The sequence below is a fragment of the Haemaphysalis longicornis genome, unplaced genomic scaffold, assembly GCF_048455015.1.
Source record: "Haemaphysalis longicornis isolate Haplotype H1 unplaced genomic scaffold, Haemaphysalis longicornis Haplotype H1 scaffold_12, whole genome shotgun sequence".
Classification (NCBI taxonomy): Eukaryota; Metazoa; Arthropoda; class Arachnida; order Ixodida; family Ixodidae; genus Haemaphysalis; species Haemaphysalis longicornis.
The window spans coordinates 872013-892727 of record NW_027526225.1 but is presented as its reverse complement, the minus strand read 5'-3'; the positions used below and the strand labels follow the sequence as shown (position 1 = coordinate 892727).

At 45.3% G+C, this 20715-nt stretch overlaps 1 protein-coding gene across 1 annotated transcript in view; it reads right to left on the bottom strand.

Moving 5' to 3' along the window:
• Atac2 (Ada2a-containing complex component 2) overlaps window positions 1-20715 on the bottom strand; it is a 39603-nt gene that overhangs the window by 5481 nt on the left and 13407 nt on the right. Inside the window, exons 8-16 of the mRNA XM_077692706.1 lie at window positions 15882-16049; window positions 12737-12950; window positions 11027-11147; window positions 8877-8963; window positions 8121-8177; window positions 6811-6923; window positions 3748-3840; window positions 339-519; window positions 286-305 (exon numbers count right to left, since the gene is read on the bottom strand). Of these exons, the coding sequence (XP_077548832.1) occupies window positions 286-305; window positions 339-519; window positions 3748-3840; window positions 6811-6923; window positions 8121-8177; window positions 8877-8963; window positions 11027-11147; window positions 12737-12950; window positions 15882-16049 (1054 nt within the window). The remainder of the gene's footprint in view (window positions 1-285; window positions 306-338; window positions 520-3747; window positions 3841-6810; window positions 6924-8120; window positions 8178-8876; window positions 8964-11026; window positions 11148-12736; window positions 12951-15881; window positions 16050-20715) is intronic.

Here is a 20715-nt window from a genome sequence, read left to right as displayed (position 1 = left end):
CATGCAATTGTAGTATCAGGCAGCAACACCTGTTTTCACAATTTTCGCATTTTCTGTGTTACAATGCAATCGCTGTGTTTATGACGGGTATGTTTGTATTCTCAGCACTGTAATCTACAAGCATTGCCCAATGTTTTTTTTCACAGTTCCTTTAACAATTAAAGCGTTAAAGACGCTTGAACCAAAGGCCACCAATCAAATAAGAAAAAAAGGGGAGGCATAAAATGATTTGGTAAACACATCATAGTGACACCTCTCGCAGCATAATCTCGTGGTAGATGTCACTTGTAACGCACCAGGCAAGTCTAGCAAGAATGAGAGCAGGCAGGATGCCATACAAAGCCCGACCAACCGGCCTGTCGAGTGTTTAGATAAGTCAGTCCATTCTTACGGTCTATGCCAGGCCAGAAGAAAGTCCGGCACATGGCGTTGACGACCGGAATGTGCTGAGGCCGCACGTAGCAAAAGTCGATGGGGTGCCGCTCCGGTGGGTGTGGGCTCGCGAACTCCTCTCTCGACCTGCATCACAAATTGAAAAGCTTACGCCGCCAGTGCGGTGAAATTTGATTCTCAAGATGCTTCATTCGCACTACCATTCCTTTTTTTTTTTCACAACCCACTATGCAAACAAAACTACAATATGACAATAACTGCATGCCTAACAGGGTTACAACGAGACAATAAATCTGCTGAAATAATTACTCCCCCAAACATACTGTATTTTCACGCATATAACCCGCCCCTGCATATAATCCGCACCCCCCCTTCAGCCCACTAGAAAAAAAAAAAAAAAAGCGTATTGCTTGCACATTTGATACAGGAACACATCAAACACGACACATCACACACTACGCAGACAGAAAAGCATATATTTAACAAGTATCATGCACTGACTGCAAGAAGAAAGTCACGATTCACTAATAGAAGTCAACTGTTAGAGTGCGCTCGTCCTTGTTTTTCCTTCTTTGTCCTTGTATGTTTTGCGCAATCGCTGCCACGGAAGGCTTAGTCAGTGTCACTGCATAGGAGCTTCACGGCACAACACACATTGCACTAAAGGCAAAACCCTGCATTTTTTTCGCACCCCTACTTTTCCACCGAAATTTTTGCATTTTTGGTGCAGGTTATATGTGCAAAAATACAGCAACTTTCAGGAAGAATGAAACAACGAAGATGACAACCAGACCCTTCTTTCTTCATGCTTTCTGTGGCGCAAAGAATATCTAATCAAAGCCCGCCCGCCCCCCCCCCCCCGTTGTTTTCCATTGGCTATGCATCATTACAATACCACAGATATCATTTCCTAAGGGTGCTTTTCAATCTTTAGTTTGACTGGCTGGAGGCATTAATATAGAAACAAAGACAGGCTTCATGCAAGCACAACAAAGGGAAGGCCTATCCAAAGTTCGTTTACAGTGGAGTCAAATGCAAGGGCCAAATAATCCTCTGACATTCACATCTGCCTCCTGAACAAAGCTGACAGATAGTTGGTGAGGTTTTGGCCCGTAGCAGCAGCGCTACACCTACTGTACAAGTGTCTTCCCTTCACCTGCCTTGAAGAAAGTTTCGATGAACACTTGTTGTTGTTCAGCATCTTCCGAGTGGGTCAGGAAGGACTACTTCGATGGCTCAAGCCTACCATCATTTATAATACAGATGTTAATACAAAAACTTCTGATTAAAAAGCCATAAAAGGTAAATGTTGACTTTTTTCAGCAAATTCTCTGAAACCAAACGGTTTGAGTAGATGCTCTGCGGCACGCCACTTACATCGCACAAGTAATGTGAGAACAGCAAGCACCGCCAAGCAAACACCCGCAACTCCATCACCAAATCTGGCGTTCGGTGTACAAGAGGAAAAACAAACATTTGGGCTGCCGACGCAATTTCTGCCTCACACGCAGACATTCACTAGATGCAGAGGTACAACTTTGCTTAGCTAGAGTGCTGAAACCGAATTTAAGTCAGGAATGTAAGATTGACTTAAATTCCCTAGGCCCTAGGTTTGATTCCCACTCAGTTTAAATTTTCCTAAAGTACTTTTCAATTCAATCGCTTTACTTTTATTCACTTTGTGCTGTTGGCCGCTGCTACAGATGCCCAATGGCAGGTTTTTTTTTCTCAGTGAACCATTCAATGTTTCGCATTAAAATCTGGAACTTGAGTGAGTACAGCTCTCAGAACGCATTGCTGGTACCCTGTCGCCATGGCAAGTTTTACACAAAGTGTGCTTTCGACGAGCATGCCTTGCAAAGGCCGTAAATTTTATCCCTCTCCATGGAGTAATTGTGATTGCGTCGATATGATCTTTTCTTCAAGCCGCCGCCGTCGACTCTGGCCGCCATTTTGAATACTGCGACCACAAGTTCGGGCACAATTTCTGGTAAAGCAATTGCCGCCACATTTTTTTGACAGCGCCTCGGTTAATTGAAAATCAGAAGCGGTTCTGGCTTTTTTAACGCAATTGGTGTATGTTTTTTCCGTATCTTTTGTTCTTTTTGGCCGCACAGGATAGCGTAGGCTCGTGCCCGGCAATTCTGGAGTTCCTTAATGTTGCTTTACGAGTTCCTTTACGATACGTTCCTTCCGCAACATATCGTTCACAATTCACGCTGCTTATGTGCTTCCAAAGAAGTGCCTCATCGTGGTAAACGACTGTGGTTGTGCCGTGTTTTGCAACTTATTGTTCTTGCCTGCAAAGTCTCACTTTCGAGTAATGAGGTGCCTATGATTGCATCACAGCAACTCCAGTGCAAGTCGATTTTTTCCTTTCAAATGCATATCGTGCTTCTGTCGCTGCTGCTGAAGGCGGCCAGCGCATTTTGGCAGAGGTCGTAAAAGCTCAAAGTGAAATATAGCAGCTGACGATTACTCCACCTAGAAGGATGCACTTTGCGTTCATTGTTATTAGACCCATTTGTGCAGGGAATACTAGAGCAATGCCCCGCACCCGAGTTCGTTAAAACAAGGCTTAATCGAGTGTCATCAAGAATCTATCTCTATGTTCAAACTTTGAAATAGTGTGAAAACATTCAAAAATATGCTAAAGACCCCGAAGAAAACTTCAGGTGCCAACATCAAGATACGTCTTTAAAGGCCAACTGCACTCAAACTTTCAACATACTGAAAAATTATTTCCGCCTAAAAAGATTGCAAGATACGAAAAAAAGACTGCAAGATACTACAAGATACTACAGCTGAAATATGCATATCCGCTGTGCAAACAACCATAAAAAATCGGAAATTTCGAAACTGAAATTGAGAAGAGCATGGCCATTACGGCCAAGCTGAAGTGACGTTCCAGCCGTGCCAGCTGGCAAGCGAGCGGCCGCAAGCGGATGGCTGGCTGGAACAAACCTACGCACAATGCTTCGCCCTCGCTGCAGCCGTAGGAGAAGCGCGCCAAGCGGAGCTTGACCGGTTCTCCTGACTGGCCGTAGGAAAAAGCGCAAGGCCGACTGCAATGTCACTTCCGCTTCACGGCTGTTTGCGCAATTCGCCGTCAGGTGCAGAGGAGCTATTTTAAAAGCTTCTAACTAATTAACGACGCATATCGCGGGGCTACCAGCCATGTCCCAGTTGGTTTGGTGGTACGTACTGTACGTTCAAAGTAAATTTCGCCGAGGTGAAATTGGAGTGCAGTTGGCATGGACTCCTCGTCATTTGCATCGGCATTAGCGTGGAGCCAATGCAAAGAGTGCACTCCTAAAATAAAGCCAAAATTAGTGTTTTTTTTCAATGACTTGCCTCGCATTCAGCTTGTGACAAAGCACTTCTTCCAGAAGCCTCAGTCTCAGCGGCTTGGCTTCAAAGTCTCTGAAGATGAATGGTTTCAATGTCCTAGGAACAAAAGCAGAGCAGAAAACACAGTTTTAACCTGAACTCCATCTAAAAAGAGTTTTACACGAGACACATGCCGTCACATGCCACAGTGCCGTACTTACCCGATTCTAACGCGCCCCTGATTCTAACGCGCACCCGATTTTCCTGGCAAAAAAAAAAAAAAAAAAAAAAAAAAAACACTTGCACCTTCGATTGTAACGCGCACCGAACTTTGTGACCCAGACAAACGAATGCGAGAGAAATAGGCGATTTATTTCCCGAAGTAATCTCACTCATCTCACTCCTCGTCGCTTTCCGCTGACCACATTATCTCGTCCTCAGTGCCGTCAAGAGCGTTCGCGATGCCACACTTCTGAACGAACGTTCAACCATGGTCGATGGGATCGTGGCCCACGCCTCGCACGCCCATCCCGTGAGCTTCTCCAGAGGCGCACGCTTCAGCCGACCGCTCGTTTTGAACGCGTGAGAGCCGCTGCTGCCACTGCTATTATCAAGCGCGCAAGTGGAACGATTTGACGATTTGTGTGAACGCCGATAGAAAAGCCTAGGCGCCTATGCTTCCTGCGTTCGAAAAATTGTTGCTAAAGGCTTTGGCGCCATCTTGAGATGGCGATGGCGATGGGTGGGAGGAAATTTCCGCTGTTTTGGCAGTTTCGGTTTCGTGTCCGATTCTAATGCGCATGCGATTTTTCGGCCTATTTTTCCGGAAGAAAGGTGCGCGTTAGAATCGGGTAATTACGGTAGATAAAAGCAGCTCTTGTACCTGAATAAGCTGGCAAAAACTAGAGCCCTGTCACATATGAAGTTAGCTTTTGTAAGTTCACACTACACACCAAAAAACTTTTCCCCTACAGAGTGGTTCAGTTTTCTTTATTACTTTCAAAAGTTCAAGACCACAGCCAGGCTGATGAGCAAGCGATGGTACTGTAGTCAAAAGACTGCCTTGAGACTTTCAATTAGTTATTAAATCATAAATAAATACAGTGAACGCAGTGAAAATTAGAAAAAAAAAGCATAGTTAAGAACTGCTAGTAGCATCAAAGTGTCAACAAACAATTAACACTACTTAAATAACTAAACTAGAGCCAATAAGAGAAATAAGGATGAACCAAAAGAACAATCTTCCGATTAGATTTTTTTTTATAGAATTGCAGAACTGTGAAGTCTTTCTTGCTGGAAGGCTACTCTCAACACGTAGAAGGGTCAGTTTTGTCAAACAAATGTCAGGAGGACAATCTGGACTAGCAGGCAGGACTAATTAAGAAGCATCAGTAAATTCAGGGCAAAAAACCATTTCTAGTGGTAATTGTAATGCGTAAATGAATTGTACAGTTCCTCTACACAATTTAACACCCTAAGAAAACCCAAGACTATGAAAAATGATTGATTGTAGGGCTTAACGCACTGGCGCGACGCAGGCGATATGGCGTGCCATAGCGGAGGACTACGGATTAATTTTGACCACCTGGGGACCTTTAACGTGCGCCGAAATCTCGTACACACGGGCGTTTTCGCTTTTTGCCTCCATCAAGACTATGAAAGCACGCCCTAGCTGAAGGCCCGAAGGTAAAACCTCAATGCAAGACCATTTTTGGGTTCCCTTTAGGTGAAGCACAACTGCTACGTGTACAGCACCGAAAACAATTTGTACACTCTGCCGCTGTGATGTGATGCACTTAAACAAACAAATGAAAAAACAAACAAAAATGATATTCAAGGAAGTGACCAATTTTTTCACCACACTTGCGACAAACACACGCTGTGGTGCAAATCATCCTAGCTCTCATACACAAGAGCTTGAAGTGGCCGTGAAGAAAAAACACAACTTTGTTTAATTTGAAAGAACTAGGAAGAACAGTACCTCACTCAGCTCCATTCAAGCCACGAAAGAACTTTTTAAAACTGAACAAACGCAATACGTACTGAAAAATTTTAAAGTTTCGCGCTACAGTGACGCGTCATGGGCAGGAGTGATTGATGTCATTTAGGCCAGCACTAAAAACGCAAGTTTCAGTGTGTTAACTGCCTGTCAGCATTCAAGTGATGCGATAAAACAGAACTGGAGGCCTCACTACAATCGTCCAGTCGCGTGTCTTAGCAATGCTTTAGGTGAGCGGCCTCCCATCGCACAAACAAGATTGTGTTGATTGATCGTAGGGTTTAACGCGCCGACGCAACACAGGCTATGAGGCGCGCCGTAGTGGAGGGCTCCGGATTAATTTTGACCACCTGGGGATGTTTAACGTGCGGCGAAATCTCGTACACACGGGCGTTTTTGCTTTTCGCCTCCATCAGAAAAGCTGCCGCCACAGCCAGGAATAGAACCCGTGACCTCGTGCTCAGCAGCGCAACGCCTCAGCCACTAAGCCACCGCGGCGGGTAAACAAGATTCTGCGACGTCATAGAAAAGTTACCGGAAAGTGGCTCGCGAGTCAGCACTGCTTCTATTCTTTAATAGCGCCATTATTTGTTTGAAGTTTGTTATAAAATTGGTGCCATAGGTATCAGGACAAAGCGGTCTTGTTACTGAACCAACTTGTATTTTGCATTCATGGCACCTTTGTTAACCAAAGTCAGCATGTCTCCGGAGTGCAGTTGCAACAGCAGTGATTCTGACATTCTTCAACTATTTTTCTCCTTTTCTTGTTTATGTATTTTTTTCGAAGCTTTTTTGCCTTCTTCAAAGCAACAGCCGAATGCAATGCTCTAGTCCAACCAGTGGGTGAAGTCTAGTCATTTTTTTCCCTCGACGAAAATAATCAATCCGACATTTGTGAAACAAAATTTTTTGCTTAAAACAGAAGACTGGGTGAGTTGGTATATTGTAAAATGAATCGCAGAAACAACGAAACACCAGAAAGAAATAAAAAGGTGCTGCTCCTGTTCGCACTATCTTTCTGGCATTTCGTTGCTTCTGCACTGTCTATTCTTCTTCAAATTGTTTCTTGACTCGAAATTTTTCTTCACCTCTGCGTATAAGGGCTGACGATGCACTCGAGCTGCTCCTCTTCAAGGCCCAGGATGCGCGTCACAAACGACGCGTGACTCTGGATGCCCATTCGAGCCGTTCCCGTGGTCACCTGAACGACGGCAAGGTGGACAAAGCATTAATAAGGCTAACAATGGGCCCATTTTCACGCCCAAGCACAACACCTGAGCTGCAAGCACCATCGCCCATGATCGCTGAGAATAGCTGTTATTGTACATTCAAGTGCAAACCAGCTTCCCAAAAAACAAAGGTTCCACATACTCAAGCACATAAGATGTGCCCATGGCACTTTATTATTAGAGCCATTAATTTTCCGAGGGGTTCACAAATGTGGACTAAATGGGATAGTCTCCAACAAATACTTGCGTTACCGTTTGCTCAAAGCAAACCTTTGAAGAAGTGGGAATTGTGGAAACCAGCGATCCTGACTCACTACGTGGTTGGCAGATGAGGCTGCCGGGTGTGGAGGATCGTCCGAGTCAGACCCACACCCCAAAGTGGAGAGGAAATTCCAACATAAGCGCAAGCAACCAAATGCAGTTCGCAAGCAAAAAGAGGAAGCTGTACAGCTTTTGTTTTTCCAATGCGTTTCCCAGTCAACTCCACGGTGGTTCTATTGACCTACGGCCATTGCGCAGGCAGAGGTTCGACTGGTAGGAACATACTATTTCAAAACTGCTTGTTAGCTTGAGCTAATTTGTTTCTGTTCATTCCTTGGCCCTGGAGTGCTTTGTGCCGCAATAACACCCGCCACAAAAACTCTGACACTGACTGATTAAAAGCAAATTTCCTTTGACACACTCGAAATTCACACTTCACACTTTCACCAACACAGTTACCACAACCACTAACTATGTAAAGAAAGTTCAACCTTTGATTTTAACACTTGCAGTGAAATGTCAGTTACCACAACTACTAACTATGTAAAGAGAGTTCAACATTTGATTTTAACACTTGCAGTGAAATTCTGTCACATCTTTGCTTCATCTGCCATTGCCAACAAGTTTCGACTGCCTCCCTTGCAGTATGCGTGGATTCGATGGAGTTAGCAACAAGCTTCGAAGAAATAAAAAGAAAGTAGTTAGCAGACATACCACTAAGACAAAAAAGTAGGCCAGAATCAAAAACTGCTCAGTTTTATTTCCTCACTACAGAGGTTCTGTTGGGTCCACTCGGCTCTAGTGATTGGTATGCTGGCCTACAAACTTCTTCAAAGAGCTGCCCCAATAGAATCCCCAACAATCACAACAAACAAGTTTTCTACTTGGAACATAGAGATGGTAATTACCTGGTACCGATCCAGAACATCCTTTGCGTTACCGGTCCGCCTAAGCTGGGGAAGGTCCTGCATCAATGGAGAAAAAGACAACCTCCCGTCGAAGCTCACACGAAAACTGCTCCACGTTCATGGCAGAGCATTGTAACGATGAGGAGAGTTCTTCATAGGCGTTGTGGGCCACAACTGAACTTCACTTGCACACGCAGAACTCAGCAGCAGAAGGCGACACTGATCTATGAACATATAAACACATTAATCGAGTAAAGGAGACTACTGATTAGTGATTAGTTTGCCCCAACGTTAAGACGCAATCTGCGCGAGTGATACGCTCGTATTTTTCCCTGGTGCGGAGACTTCTTTTGTGCATGTCTCGACTGAACGGTGGGTTGAGCTTTCTCGCACGCTTTTGCCAAATGTGTCAGTGCTCATGCAGATTTTTGAGCACATACAGACTGCATTGTTGCACCTTTCGCAAGTTGCAAGCAGCACTGGCTTCGTATTTATCCCGCCCTCACTGATCAGCACTGTTACCGTGTCCTAAATAAACAAATCTCTCAGAGCTTCGCCGTCCCAGTACTTACCAACATTTATAAAATGCTGGCGGTTTTAACAAACATTAATAAAACGGTTATAACAGCTACACATCTGCAATACTTTCCTCGGCCAGTGGGCAACGCATGCACGCAGGTGCAACAAGCAAAGGAAAGATAAACGAAGGGAAGAGGTGAGGGGGGAGGGGCTTTTAGGCAAAGGAAGAAATCAGACCTGCTGGAAGTCTCTGCTCGGTTGGCGAGCAAGCTGCCCGACCAGGGCGTCCAAGTCGAAGACGGGCAAGTTGCGACCTCGTTTGATCTGCAAGGCCGCAAAAAAGTTTTGTTCTTTTAAAGGATGCGTCGACCCCAGGGCAGTATATAGCGCAAATGAGTGGGAGTGTGACCAGTCAATTCGTCGTTGGATTGAAGCAACTTGACGTCGCCTGGAGTACCACAGCGGCTCTTTTCGTTAGCTGGCATAACACAAACGTGTGAGCGAAATTGGAAACAACAATTGACGGCAAGACAAATGCGGTTTATGTCATTCCAAAACAACCCGCAATGTGTAAGTGACATGTTGGCTACGTTTTAGTGGAGCTTTGAAAATTTTATTTCAAAGCATCTTGAGAAGCTAGCATGCTGTTACAGCTTACAAAACACTAAGCTATCAACAGAATAGGAGTACTGTAGACAGAACCACCTGACTGTAAAGTCAGCCACAAAAGTCAGTGGGACGGGGTTTCAGCTATCGTTTCCCCATCACTTAATTAAAGGCCAACTGCCCTCCAGTTTCACCTCGACCAAAGTTATCTTTAATGCGTAGTAAGTACCCCCGAATCAGCTGGGACATGGGCGGTAGCCCCCTGAAACGCCTCGTTAATCAGTCAGAAGCATTTAAAAAAGCTCCACCGCAGACCACGCTGCACCTGCCGGTGGATCGTGTAAACAACCGTGACACGCCTGTGACGCTCTGGCTGTTCGCAGCTTCTTCCTCTGGCCAGCCACACAGCTGGAGAACCGGTCAAGCTCTGCTGCGAGCGCTACACCAATTTGCTGCCCCGTGCGCGCGTAGAGCTTGCGCGCAGGCTTGCTCCGGAGCTGCTGACCGTCCGGCCACTAGCTGGATGGCTGCAACGTCACTTCAATGGCCACGCTCTCCTCTATTTCGGTTTCAAAATCGCTGATTTTTGCCGACTGCTTGTGGCGTCCACGCGCGTGTTTCAGCTGTTGTATTTTGCACGTTACTTTCTTTTTCAGGAGACTATACGGAAATCGCGTTTTCAAGAGGTCGAAATTTTGAGTGCAGTTGGCTTTTAATGACCAAGCTCTTTATATGGCTTTGGTGCAGAACTTCCAAACACAAATCCAGGTTCTGTAACACCATGCACTATAAAGAAACACCACTTCATGGCTGCAAGCATGTCCCGCACACCACTGTGTCCGACAGTACACGGATCAAACTGCAATTTTTTTGTTGTTGTTCGACTGGAACTGAGTTTGATCTCTTCAGCATTTCAAGGTGTATTAAAAGCACGGAAACATGATTTCCACTTACATCACTTTAGGCTTAGACGGTGCCACTTCATACGGAAGCTAATGCTAACAATGGTCTCCCGTGCCGGCAACGCGGTGTTACACAAAATTTACCACATAACTGCTCTCTTAGCTGAAAATGTCGTTGAAAGACAATATTCTTCCGGTGCCCCTGCCCAGACCACCCTCTGCTCTTTTTCCCTCCCGTGACAAATGCAAGAAAGGTTCAATTCAATTTTCCCATGTTTTCACTACTTGCGCGCCATCTGTAGGAGTTTCAACACTGTTTTTAAACCTTTTTTTTTTTCGTTTGCCATGCTAAACTGCTTCGATTATTCTCCATAAAAACAAAGCTGGCACTATCGATTATGTACAGTCTTTGTCAAAATTTTCTAGGCCAATCCAGAAGGGCTTTGGCCACAAGAAATTCGAAGTACAACTTTGCCTCTCGAGCGAAACTGAAATGTCTAATGTCGGAAAGCTGGAAAAAACACGTTCTTTTCCTACTTTTATTATATAATTCGCTCACAATTGAATGTTAAGCTTTTGATTTGAACTATTTGTGGCCCAGAAATGTTTGACGTGGCCTACAAAATTTTGACAAGGAGCGTACTTATCTGTTCCCTCACATTTAGGTGCCTGAGCCGCCTTACTCAATAATGTGGACTTGCGTGAGAGCTGTGGCTGCGGTTCCTTTACAGTGAAGCAAACAGGCCGAATTTTTTGGTTGGCCGACGAGTGTCTGAAGCAAGCGGTGACAAACAGGCAACCAGGCCAAAATTTTGACGTTCTGGTGGCCCTAAAAAGAGGACCACTTTGAAGGCTATCCGACCCCATCACGGATCCTACCTGCCTGACAAGGAGCTTCCTCCTCAGCCTTTGAGCCTCGCAGGGAAGGGGGGCCCGCAGGGCGTACTTCTCAATCTGGCTCAGCAGCTGGTGCTCTTCGTAGATGCTCATCGGGACACACCTGACGACGGAACAAACGAGAGGTTAAACGAGCTTGTCGAGAACATGTGCTTGCAGTGCGTCCAGTGTGCTTGCTGGGCTTCCCTGGTCTAGGAACAGCATCATTGCAACAGCAGAGCAAGCACTACAGAGCCAAACTTTCCCTCCACTTTTGGCCTCACACTGAACGTGATAACAAATGCTTTGCGCTCCCGTTATAAGGCAGAACTTGAACATAACGCCGTCCACTAGATAAACAAGCCTGCTGATGCCCAGAACAGGGCATTCGCTCACCAAAGAGTGAATGGCCAGAAATTTGCTGGTCTGTACAAGGAGTGTCTGATCAAAAGATGATTGCAATGCGAAGTGGAGCCCTTGCAGCAACGATGCGCGAATGCTGCCCTGCCTGCTTTTCAGCCAGCAAACACAAGAAAGCCCAAGCCTTTGCCCGTGCCTGAAACCCCACCTCCAAACTTCTACTACAAGGGCCCACCTATCCAAAACATCTGCCATATTTTCCTGCCATGTTTTCAGTAAGCGTTACAGCTTTCCGGGATCTTTGAAACAGGTTTTTTAAGCTTAGCACTGGACTGCTCCGGGAAAATGAATGCTGAGCTGGGGGCACAGTGCACAAGTTAATGACATATTGCCCAAGATAGAAGAGGAGTACACTTTGAGAATATTTATAAAGTGTGTGCGTGTGTGGGTGCGTGCGTGCACTTGTTATCATGTGCTCTGTTTTAAAATGCTGGCTGCTCATCGTATCCGCACCGTAATCATAATCATCAACGCTTGCCTTTAAAGGTTGCTTCACAGCAAGCGTACATGCGCTGCAGTTAAGGTAGCCAACGGGGGATGCTAATACAGCGTTGGTCGATGGTTATAATGATAACTTACGCCAGAGGAGGAGGCAGAAACTGCAAGGCAAGCCAAGGTGAAATAATTGCATTAGGGTCATGTAGTCAATCGTCTACCAGTTTTTTTTTCTACCAGCCCCTTCTAAACAAGTAAGTCGGAATTTTTCCTTCCTTTTCGGAGAACTCATTTGAATTGCATCTCACGAGATTAAAAAAAGAGAGAGAGAGAAGAAAGGAGAGAGAGAGAGACCACGGGAAGATCCATGCTTCGACAACTGCCAAGTCTCTCTTCAACAAAACGTCCTGCAGGCAGCAATTACATAACACCAATTTTCGCACCCATTTCATGAGCATGCTAGCACTCGTCATTACCAACACCTGTCTATTGTTCCTTCCTGGTGCAACGACACATGCCCAGGCTGCTGACTTCGAAAGATGGAGCAAAGGCATTGAAGGATAGCAACCGACAATACTTCAAGCCCTCTGTCAGGACTCTCCGTGAGCACAGTTAACGTCATACAGTAGCCACGGCTAATTGCACGACTGTGCAAACTAAAACATTTGACAGAATATTACACTAACCAATGGTCTCAGATAAAAAAAAAAAAAAAAACCCTCGTGTGCACCTTTGTCCTTAGAACTGCTTTCAACCACAAGAGAAGAAAGTGTGCTCACACTTCGAGTACTTCCAGTACAACCGCCGTACGCATTTTGAAAAGCCCGCCCCAAACCGTCCACCAATCACCTCACTCACTTTGGCCTCTCCTCCGGGGGTTCCTCCTTGACGTCAGCCTGGAGGCCCCGGTCTCCCATCCTGCGCTTCTTCGTGGTCCCCGACATGCGCGACTGCGACGTCTCGGTCGAGTTGCTCTCGGTGTCGCTCAAGGGCTCCTCCTTGACGCTCATCATCGATGCGTTGTCGTCGTCGATAACGCCGGTGATCACCTCCTCGGTGGCGGCCACCTCACCTGCGAGTTGTGGCAGGGAGCACTTTATAGACCTTAGGGCGCAATTTACACCAGCCTCGCACTGAATGTTAGAGCTACTCCCTGGTGCAGCAAACCACACACTGCTTGAAGTGCCTACGAAAAATTTTGGTGACGTCGAAACTTGTGCTGATTTATGACACCATAAAGCACTACACTGCAATACATCTGCAAGAGAACCATAATGGGGGCTTCAGCCATGATTACTGCGACATTTAGGTCATTTTGTGTTTAATTTCTAGGACCCAGCAATAATCATTTACACTTTATTTAGTTCAGAATCTACTTTGACTGCCTCTGTTTTAGCCTGTTTTTCAAGGACAGGCTGCTTTTGAGTGCGAGCTGTGACTCAACATAAATGTATCGACCACTGATTCTCACTGGCCTTTTTTTTTTTACTGCCTGATGACCAGAACATCACTTATAGAGGAAGTGCACACCGCAACGTACACTACATACACAATGGGTAAGTAGATTATTTTCAACCCCAGCCAGGTCACCTCAAGCCATCTCCAAAGGCTGCTTTGTTGCACTGCTACAGGGGGGCTCTTGAACTCATTTCAATGAGTGCGTTCAAAGTTGACTTTGGCTGCAAGGTGCGTCTGCACCCTAACTTCTATTACTGAGCTCCAATAAATGGCTCCACCGTGACTGATGCACAAAGCTCGAACATGCAACACTTGTGAGAACTGCAAGGAATCCAGGAATGCATTATCAGCCCCAACAGACTGAGCAAATGGCAAATCTGTTTGATTGGGCCTCACTCTCTGGGTACCAGCACTTCTCCGATTAGCCTCCAACATGGTGTAGTATTCCTCAGCCCAAAAGAGTTCTTTTTGACCGTAGCTCTGACTTGACCTCACGTGTTAACTTCAATGAAGCTTAAATAAATCCCTTGAACTTAATAAATTGCCAGGGCATTGTGCTGCTGAGACGAAAGACCTGGTTTCGATCCCAGCCGCAGTGGCTACTTTCCTGATAGAGGCGAAAACACCCGTGCGTCGAGATTCTGGCGCCTGTTAAAAACTTCCAGGTGGTGGAATTTAATTCAGAGCCCTCCACTACGGCGCGCGTCATAGCCAACTTGACCACTGAGCGCGGTAAGCTCCACAGTCAACAAATCAAATCAAACTTAGAAAATTGATTTCATGAATGCAATGAATTACCAACAGACCCCAGTCAAGCCGTCACCCCCCCAGCGCAGAAATAAGATGTAATTCCGCTTTAAAATGAATTGGTAAGAATCCAACATGAAATGACAAAACACACACCTCGTTATAATGAAGCAGTATCGGGGCAGTAAATTAGTTTGTTACACAGTCGAGTCCACTTATAACGATACCGCGTATAACAATATATCGGATATAACGATGCACAGCTAGGGCACTGCCAACGTGTGTATGCTTTCTATGGCAAAATAAACCGCTTATTACAATGCTCCAGCGCCACGATATCGGATATAACGATTGAATCCGGTTATATTGGGCACCAAACGTGCAACAGTGACGACTTTAATGACGCGGTAGCACAGCCTACCCAGGTAGTGTCTTTGTAGGAGGCCCAATGCGTGACACAGTCCCTCGGGGACTTTGTTTCCCCCAAGGACATTTACCTCAGCTAGGTGAAGCACCTATATATGCTCGTGGAAAAGATTTGCGCTAGCTTCACACATGGCAAACAAAGGGGACCGACTGTGGCTTCTTTTCCGCAAGTTAGTAGTAGTACGACCTTGCTGCCGTGCGAATAAAATGTTTTGAGCTCTGTTGCGTCTTTTTATTTTGCAACCCGCTTATAACAATTATCGGTTATAACGATGGGATTTCCTTGGCGCTTGGATATTGTTATAAGTGGACCACACTGTATCCTGTATTCATTGTAACCACCTTGCTTGCACAATAATCTTAGATACAAAGACGCATTATTCTAGGCTTCGAACTCCCTATAAACGAGGTAATTTTTACCTTTTTCCTAGCTGTAATGTAAACTAGATGGACCAGAACAAGAGAGCGCGATATTACAAAAGAACAAAGTTCGTTTGGCAAAACAGGCCTCCGTTCTCATTTACTAGAAAAAGCGTGGGGTCTACGTCCGGTGGCGTATCACAACACAGAGCTGAATTAAGTTTCCCACACTGTCCACGCATGAAAGGGCCTTTCCTGCATCTGCACTTTTTCAAGCTACTCCATAAAAATGGTTGCGTTATCTTTCAATGTTTTCTACTTGCCAGCTTTTGAGTTTTGAGCCTGGCGCGAACCAAACATTTCTTCGTTACATCCGACACCGCTTGGCTCCTGCGGTTTCGGTTTTGTTATAAAAAGAACAAGTGTCACTGAAATGAAGCGGGGCCAACAGAAGTTCATATTTAGTTGGCTATATCCGATAATTCGTTATATAGACGGTATTTGTTGAAAAGTTTAGCTGTCAATTCCTTCGCTTGGCAACGCTGAAACAGCCACAGACACAGACAACACAGACGCCGAAGAAAAAAAAGACACCGGCATGCGTCATCTGCTCCGTTCCAATCCGATTCTAAACGGTGGCGTCAACCGAGATGTTATTAATCGCACTCACATTGAACTCGAGGCAATACTTTGCGTTTGGAAGAGTTTGTAACGTGAAACACAGTCATGTGTTTCACAGTCGTGCTTAGCATGGACAAGTACCGCCATCCCGCGGAGCCCGACGTAACGAGTGACGGCGCACTCGCACGGTTGCATGGAGGAGAAGAGGGGTGCCTGGCCTGCGGGCCGTGCGCCCAACGTCGCCTAGCAACAAACGCTTGGCCACAGATGTGGCGGCGCACTCGTATGGTTGCCTGCATGCATTTCACGCCATTGAATACCGGCTATAAGTGTCTGTTCTAGTGAGGTTCGACTGTACTTTAATGGAAGATGAAAGTGGAGGGGGACTCACCGTCGGTCTCCAGGATGCCCACGAGCTCCTCGACCTTGGGCGACTGGACGCCAAAGTAGCTGGCGTCCACCGTGGCCATGTCGGGCACGTTGAACTCGTCCAGGTCCAGCATCTCGTCGTCCTCAACTTCCACCTTCACAGGCAGCAGGCCATCGTCCTCAGACGTGACTGCGACACAGCCGTGACACAGATGTGACGCAAAGCGACAGTTCACCCTGGGCTCTGGCTGCACTGCACTAAATTATAAATCACTCCACACTGGTTTTATAAATCACTCGGTGAGGGCTGTGAAGACGAAATACATTTTCAGTTCATTGAGGGGGGGGGAACACTGTTCTTGAAGACATTGTTGTTATTTTTTAACCTATGTGCTTGAGATTTGCACATTGAGTGTATTTTAACATTCTGAGCACCAATATGTGGTCAGTTTTCGTCTATGGGGTGTAAGCCTAGAGTTGTGCAACATGTTAAGCCACTCCGTTTCGGGCAATTTTTTTGTTATCTGCCTATGAAATACTCGAATACTTTTTATCCCTTTGCGCTGTAGAAGGACCAGAAAGTGCAATTGTGCCGCAGCAGTAATTTTAGCATTGTTTCTGCAAACGCTGTAAACTTCATAAATGTCAGGTCATCAATTGCCAATGTTTTTGTAAAGCTAACGCATAAAATCTTGTGCAACCAAAAAAAAATTCTATTATATTTTTGTGGTTTTATTGCACTGTTCAGTTCATAAGCTTTCAAATGCAACAAAAATTATACAAGTTGAACCAGTACATCCCAAGATATTGTACCCAACAGGTAACCTCACGGGAAAAAAAATAGGTTTTGAGAAAACGGCACGTAGCTTGGAAACATAGGAAAAAATTGCCATTTAGGGGACTTCAAAGGGCGACAGCTTTGTGAATACTTATGGTACAGCTGTGAGAGTATTTTGCAGGTACATTCTTTGAGACCTGTAGACTGCAAATAAAAGTAATACACAAAATTGACTTTCCGGCAAATTTTTGGTCCTCGAGACCAGTGTCCCCCCTTAAAAAAAAACTGCTCTGTTCCGACAACAATGATGTCGATTTCATCGAAAATTTAAAACAAATAATCGAGGTATTAAGAAAGAGAGGTAAAGCAGGAGCAAGTCCCCAACCACTTTCGGGCAATTTCTCTACGATATCACAAAATTTTATTTGTGCGATTGACAGCTGCTGACCTAAGCCACAGCCATTGTAAGTGGGACCCCTTGTAAGTAGGACCTCTTGTAAGTGGGACCTCTTGTAAGCCATTGTAAGTGGGACCTCTTGTAAGTAGGACCTCTTGTAAGTGGGACCTCTTGTAAGTGGTACCTCTTGTAAGCCATTGTAAGTGGGAGCCATTGTGAGTGGGACCTCACTCTGCCATTGTAAGTGGGACCTCTTGTAAGTAGGACCTCTTGTAAGTGGGACCTCTTGTAAGCCATTGTAAGTGGGACCTCTTGTAAGTGGGACCTATTGTAAGTGGAAGCCATTGTAAGTGGGACCTCACTCTGCCATTGTAAGTGGGACCTCACTCTGCCATTGTAAGTGGGACCTCTAGTTTTGTTTGATCCGTTCACTTGAATGCTGACATGCAGTTAAGGGAGCAGATGGGTCTTTGGGGCCGAAAAGCGGTCAAAAAATTGTTTTCTGAAAAATGAAATTTTCGGCATCCACTGCCATTTTTATATCATTCTGCAAATTTCCTCATCATAAGGCACCATATTTTATTGTAAATACCATTTTGAAGCGCGCTCTACAGCCCAGTTCACGCAGAATTCGATGGTGAAACGGTACTTTTCTTGCAATGCGAAGGTAGCATTTCGCCCTCGGATATCTCAGCACCCAGAGCAGGTGCAACTGTATTTTTCTTTCTGCTTGTGATACCTAAATGTGTGGAGAATACAACGTTGGAAACAAGTTTTTCAAACGGAGGCTTCGGGAAATCATTATTGCGTTAAATTGGCACCACCTGTGAGCCATTTCTGAAGAGCGAGTTCGAAGTTCAGCAAAGTTCAGTGTGTTGTAAAACAACCAAAAATAGCTCAATCAAAAAGGTTTCTCCAACGTTGCATTCTTTAGTCATTTGTCTGCTTGCCACGAGATAATTGCCATTCTGTATGGAGTGGTTATTTTGTAATTGTGACCCAAAACAATGGCAATCAATCATTAATTATTTTAAAAAAATACTCAACTTGCAAAAAATCTGACTGCAGATTTTAAATCAGCCCAAAAATCTCCGCAATGCTGCGCTGTTTCATTAAAATTCATTAGTAAATAAAAAAAATAGCTCCAAGAACAGCCTGCCCTCCCCTTAACACGCTTATAAAAATGGTTTTAGCGCTGCCCCATAATATCTCACTGCTGTCCATATTACGTCACTGTGGCACAAAACCTAAAACCTGTTCAATCATTCGTGCATTTTTTTTTTTGTGGCTGAAATGAAGCTGACGGAGTCACCAAAGGCTTGTCCTTGCTAACTGAGAAAAGTCGTATTTGGTGTTCATGGCCTCGTTAACACCCTTACTCAGTAGCGCATTTCTTTATGCGGGCCATCCTTTCTTTTCTTTTTAACTCTTTCGTTACGGCGGAAAAACGGCCAATTTTAAGGGCTTCCACAAAACGTTTTTTTTCTCTTGAGCTACTGGACACACGTAGCCTTGCTATGCATGAAATTGTAGCTTATAGATTGCTCTTCCAAACACAAAGCAGCAGTTTTGATAAAGGTACAATTACTTACAGTTTATTCGTCAAGTAATCAGAAAAAAGCCCCCAAGAAAAGTATACGAAAAACACAAATCAGCACTTTTACCGAGACAAAAAATTATTTCAGGTATTCTAAAATATACAAATTGTTCCTACGTTCCTTGGCTATAATTGAATATATAAATCAACAATGTACACCAAGTTTTGGATTTTTGAGGGCCCGTCAACCTAGCGCAACTGACGGCTGTGCCACGCCGCGAGGGCACTCAAAGGTGAGTGAGTCTCTGTAAAATGTGCATCCAAGTACCGTACTTACCCGATTCTAACGCGCACTTTTTTTCCGGAAAAATAGGTCGAAAAATCACATGCGCGTTAGAATCGGATACGAAACCGAAACCGAAACAGCAAAAATTTCGTCCCACCCATCGCCATCACCAAGTCAAGATGGCGCTAAAGCTTTTAGCAACGATTTTTCGCACGCAGGAAGCATAGGCGCCTAGGCTTTTCTATCGGCGTTCACACAAATCGTCAAATCGTTCCACTTGCGCGCTTGATAACAGCAATGGTAGCAGCGGCTCTCACGCGTTCAAAACGAGCGGTCGGCTGAAGCGGTCGCCTATGGAGAAGCTCGCAGGATGGGCGTGTGAGGCGTGGGCCACGATCCCATCGACCATGGTTGAACGTTGGTTCAGAAGTGTGGCATCGCGAATGTGCTTGATGGCACCGAGGACGAGATGTTGTGGTCAACGGAGAGCGACGAGGAGTGAGATGAGTGAGATTACTTCGGGAAATAAATTACCCGTTTCTCTCGCATTCGTTTTTCTTGCTCACACAGTTCCGTGCGCGTTACAATCGGAGGTGCAAGTTTTTTCGGTTTTTTGTCAGGAAAATCAGGTGAGCGTTAGAATCGGGTAAGTACGGTACACTCTTTTATGTTCTCGCACAAAATCCTTATCAGTTCGGTGGTAAAAAACCAGAAACAAAATCGAGCGCTCTCGACAAGCGTCGCACCTGAACCCTGCAGCGCTAATCTGACACGAGCGCAAGGTATCTTGAAGGTGATAGCGCGATACGGCGCGGTGCATTTGGCAAAATATCCCGGCCGTACATTCTCGAGACCCTAAACACAAAATCAAAACCGCAGTCGTCAGATAAGAAGCACGTTTTGTTTATAAATACAGCGCGGAGCCACAACGAAATTACCTGCCAGCGCTTGTTGAACTGCGAGGCACCTGAACCGGAGCTTCGTCGTCCTAACTGAAATCTGAAGATCCCACATCATTGCTTGACCCCTCACTGCTGCTGGAATCAGAAAAATCGACAGCAGGAGCTGCCGAAGTGCTTGCTACAGCAGTCCGACTGTGCGGAGCGCGGCGCGAACCCGACGCCATTTTTCCTCCCCCTCTCCTCCCCCTTCGGTTCAAATTTCTCTTGCTACGCCGCCACAACACGAGACACATAAACAAACGAAACCGAAATTGAAAGAGAAGTTGCCAATGAACACACCAGATGGCGATAGTTGTCTGTAGAGCGCGGGTTTCAAATTTTGCGGGAGATTTAAAATCATCGGACGCCGGCTTCCGATTGCCTATGGCGCCGTCGTGAAAGAGTTAAACAGCAAAACGAGTATGTCGTCAGATAATGCGCCGAACTGAATTGTGTTGTGCATACCATCAACTGACACGTCATGCATCTTCCAAGGTTGTCACTAGTGCTGTAATCTGCCCGAAATTGTGACGTTTTTCACATCCTCTGTGTTGTTCACTGGATGGCAGTAAAGTTGCCTGAATTCCTGGATGTGCAACTTTGGGGCTGCAAGTGACGTAAATTTTTGAAGTCCTTATAGTCGTACAGCGTGGTGACGACACTGGTTGCGGCGAAGTGCAACGAAACTGCTCGCACCTGTTTTTTGCAGTACCGTGCTTCAAAAATTACACTACACACACAAAAAAATGAGAACCACAACTCTCTTAGGTGTGCCAATCATGGGGCAGCGGCTTGAGGCTAATACAATGCATTTAGGCAACCGTTATTGTCCAAATTTCAATCAGTACAATGTTCAATGTTTTTTAGATAGAACTGTCTAAAATTTGGCTGACGTTAAAAAGGAAAAAAAAAAATCG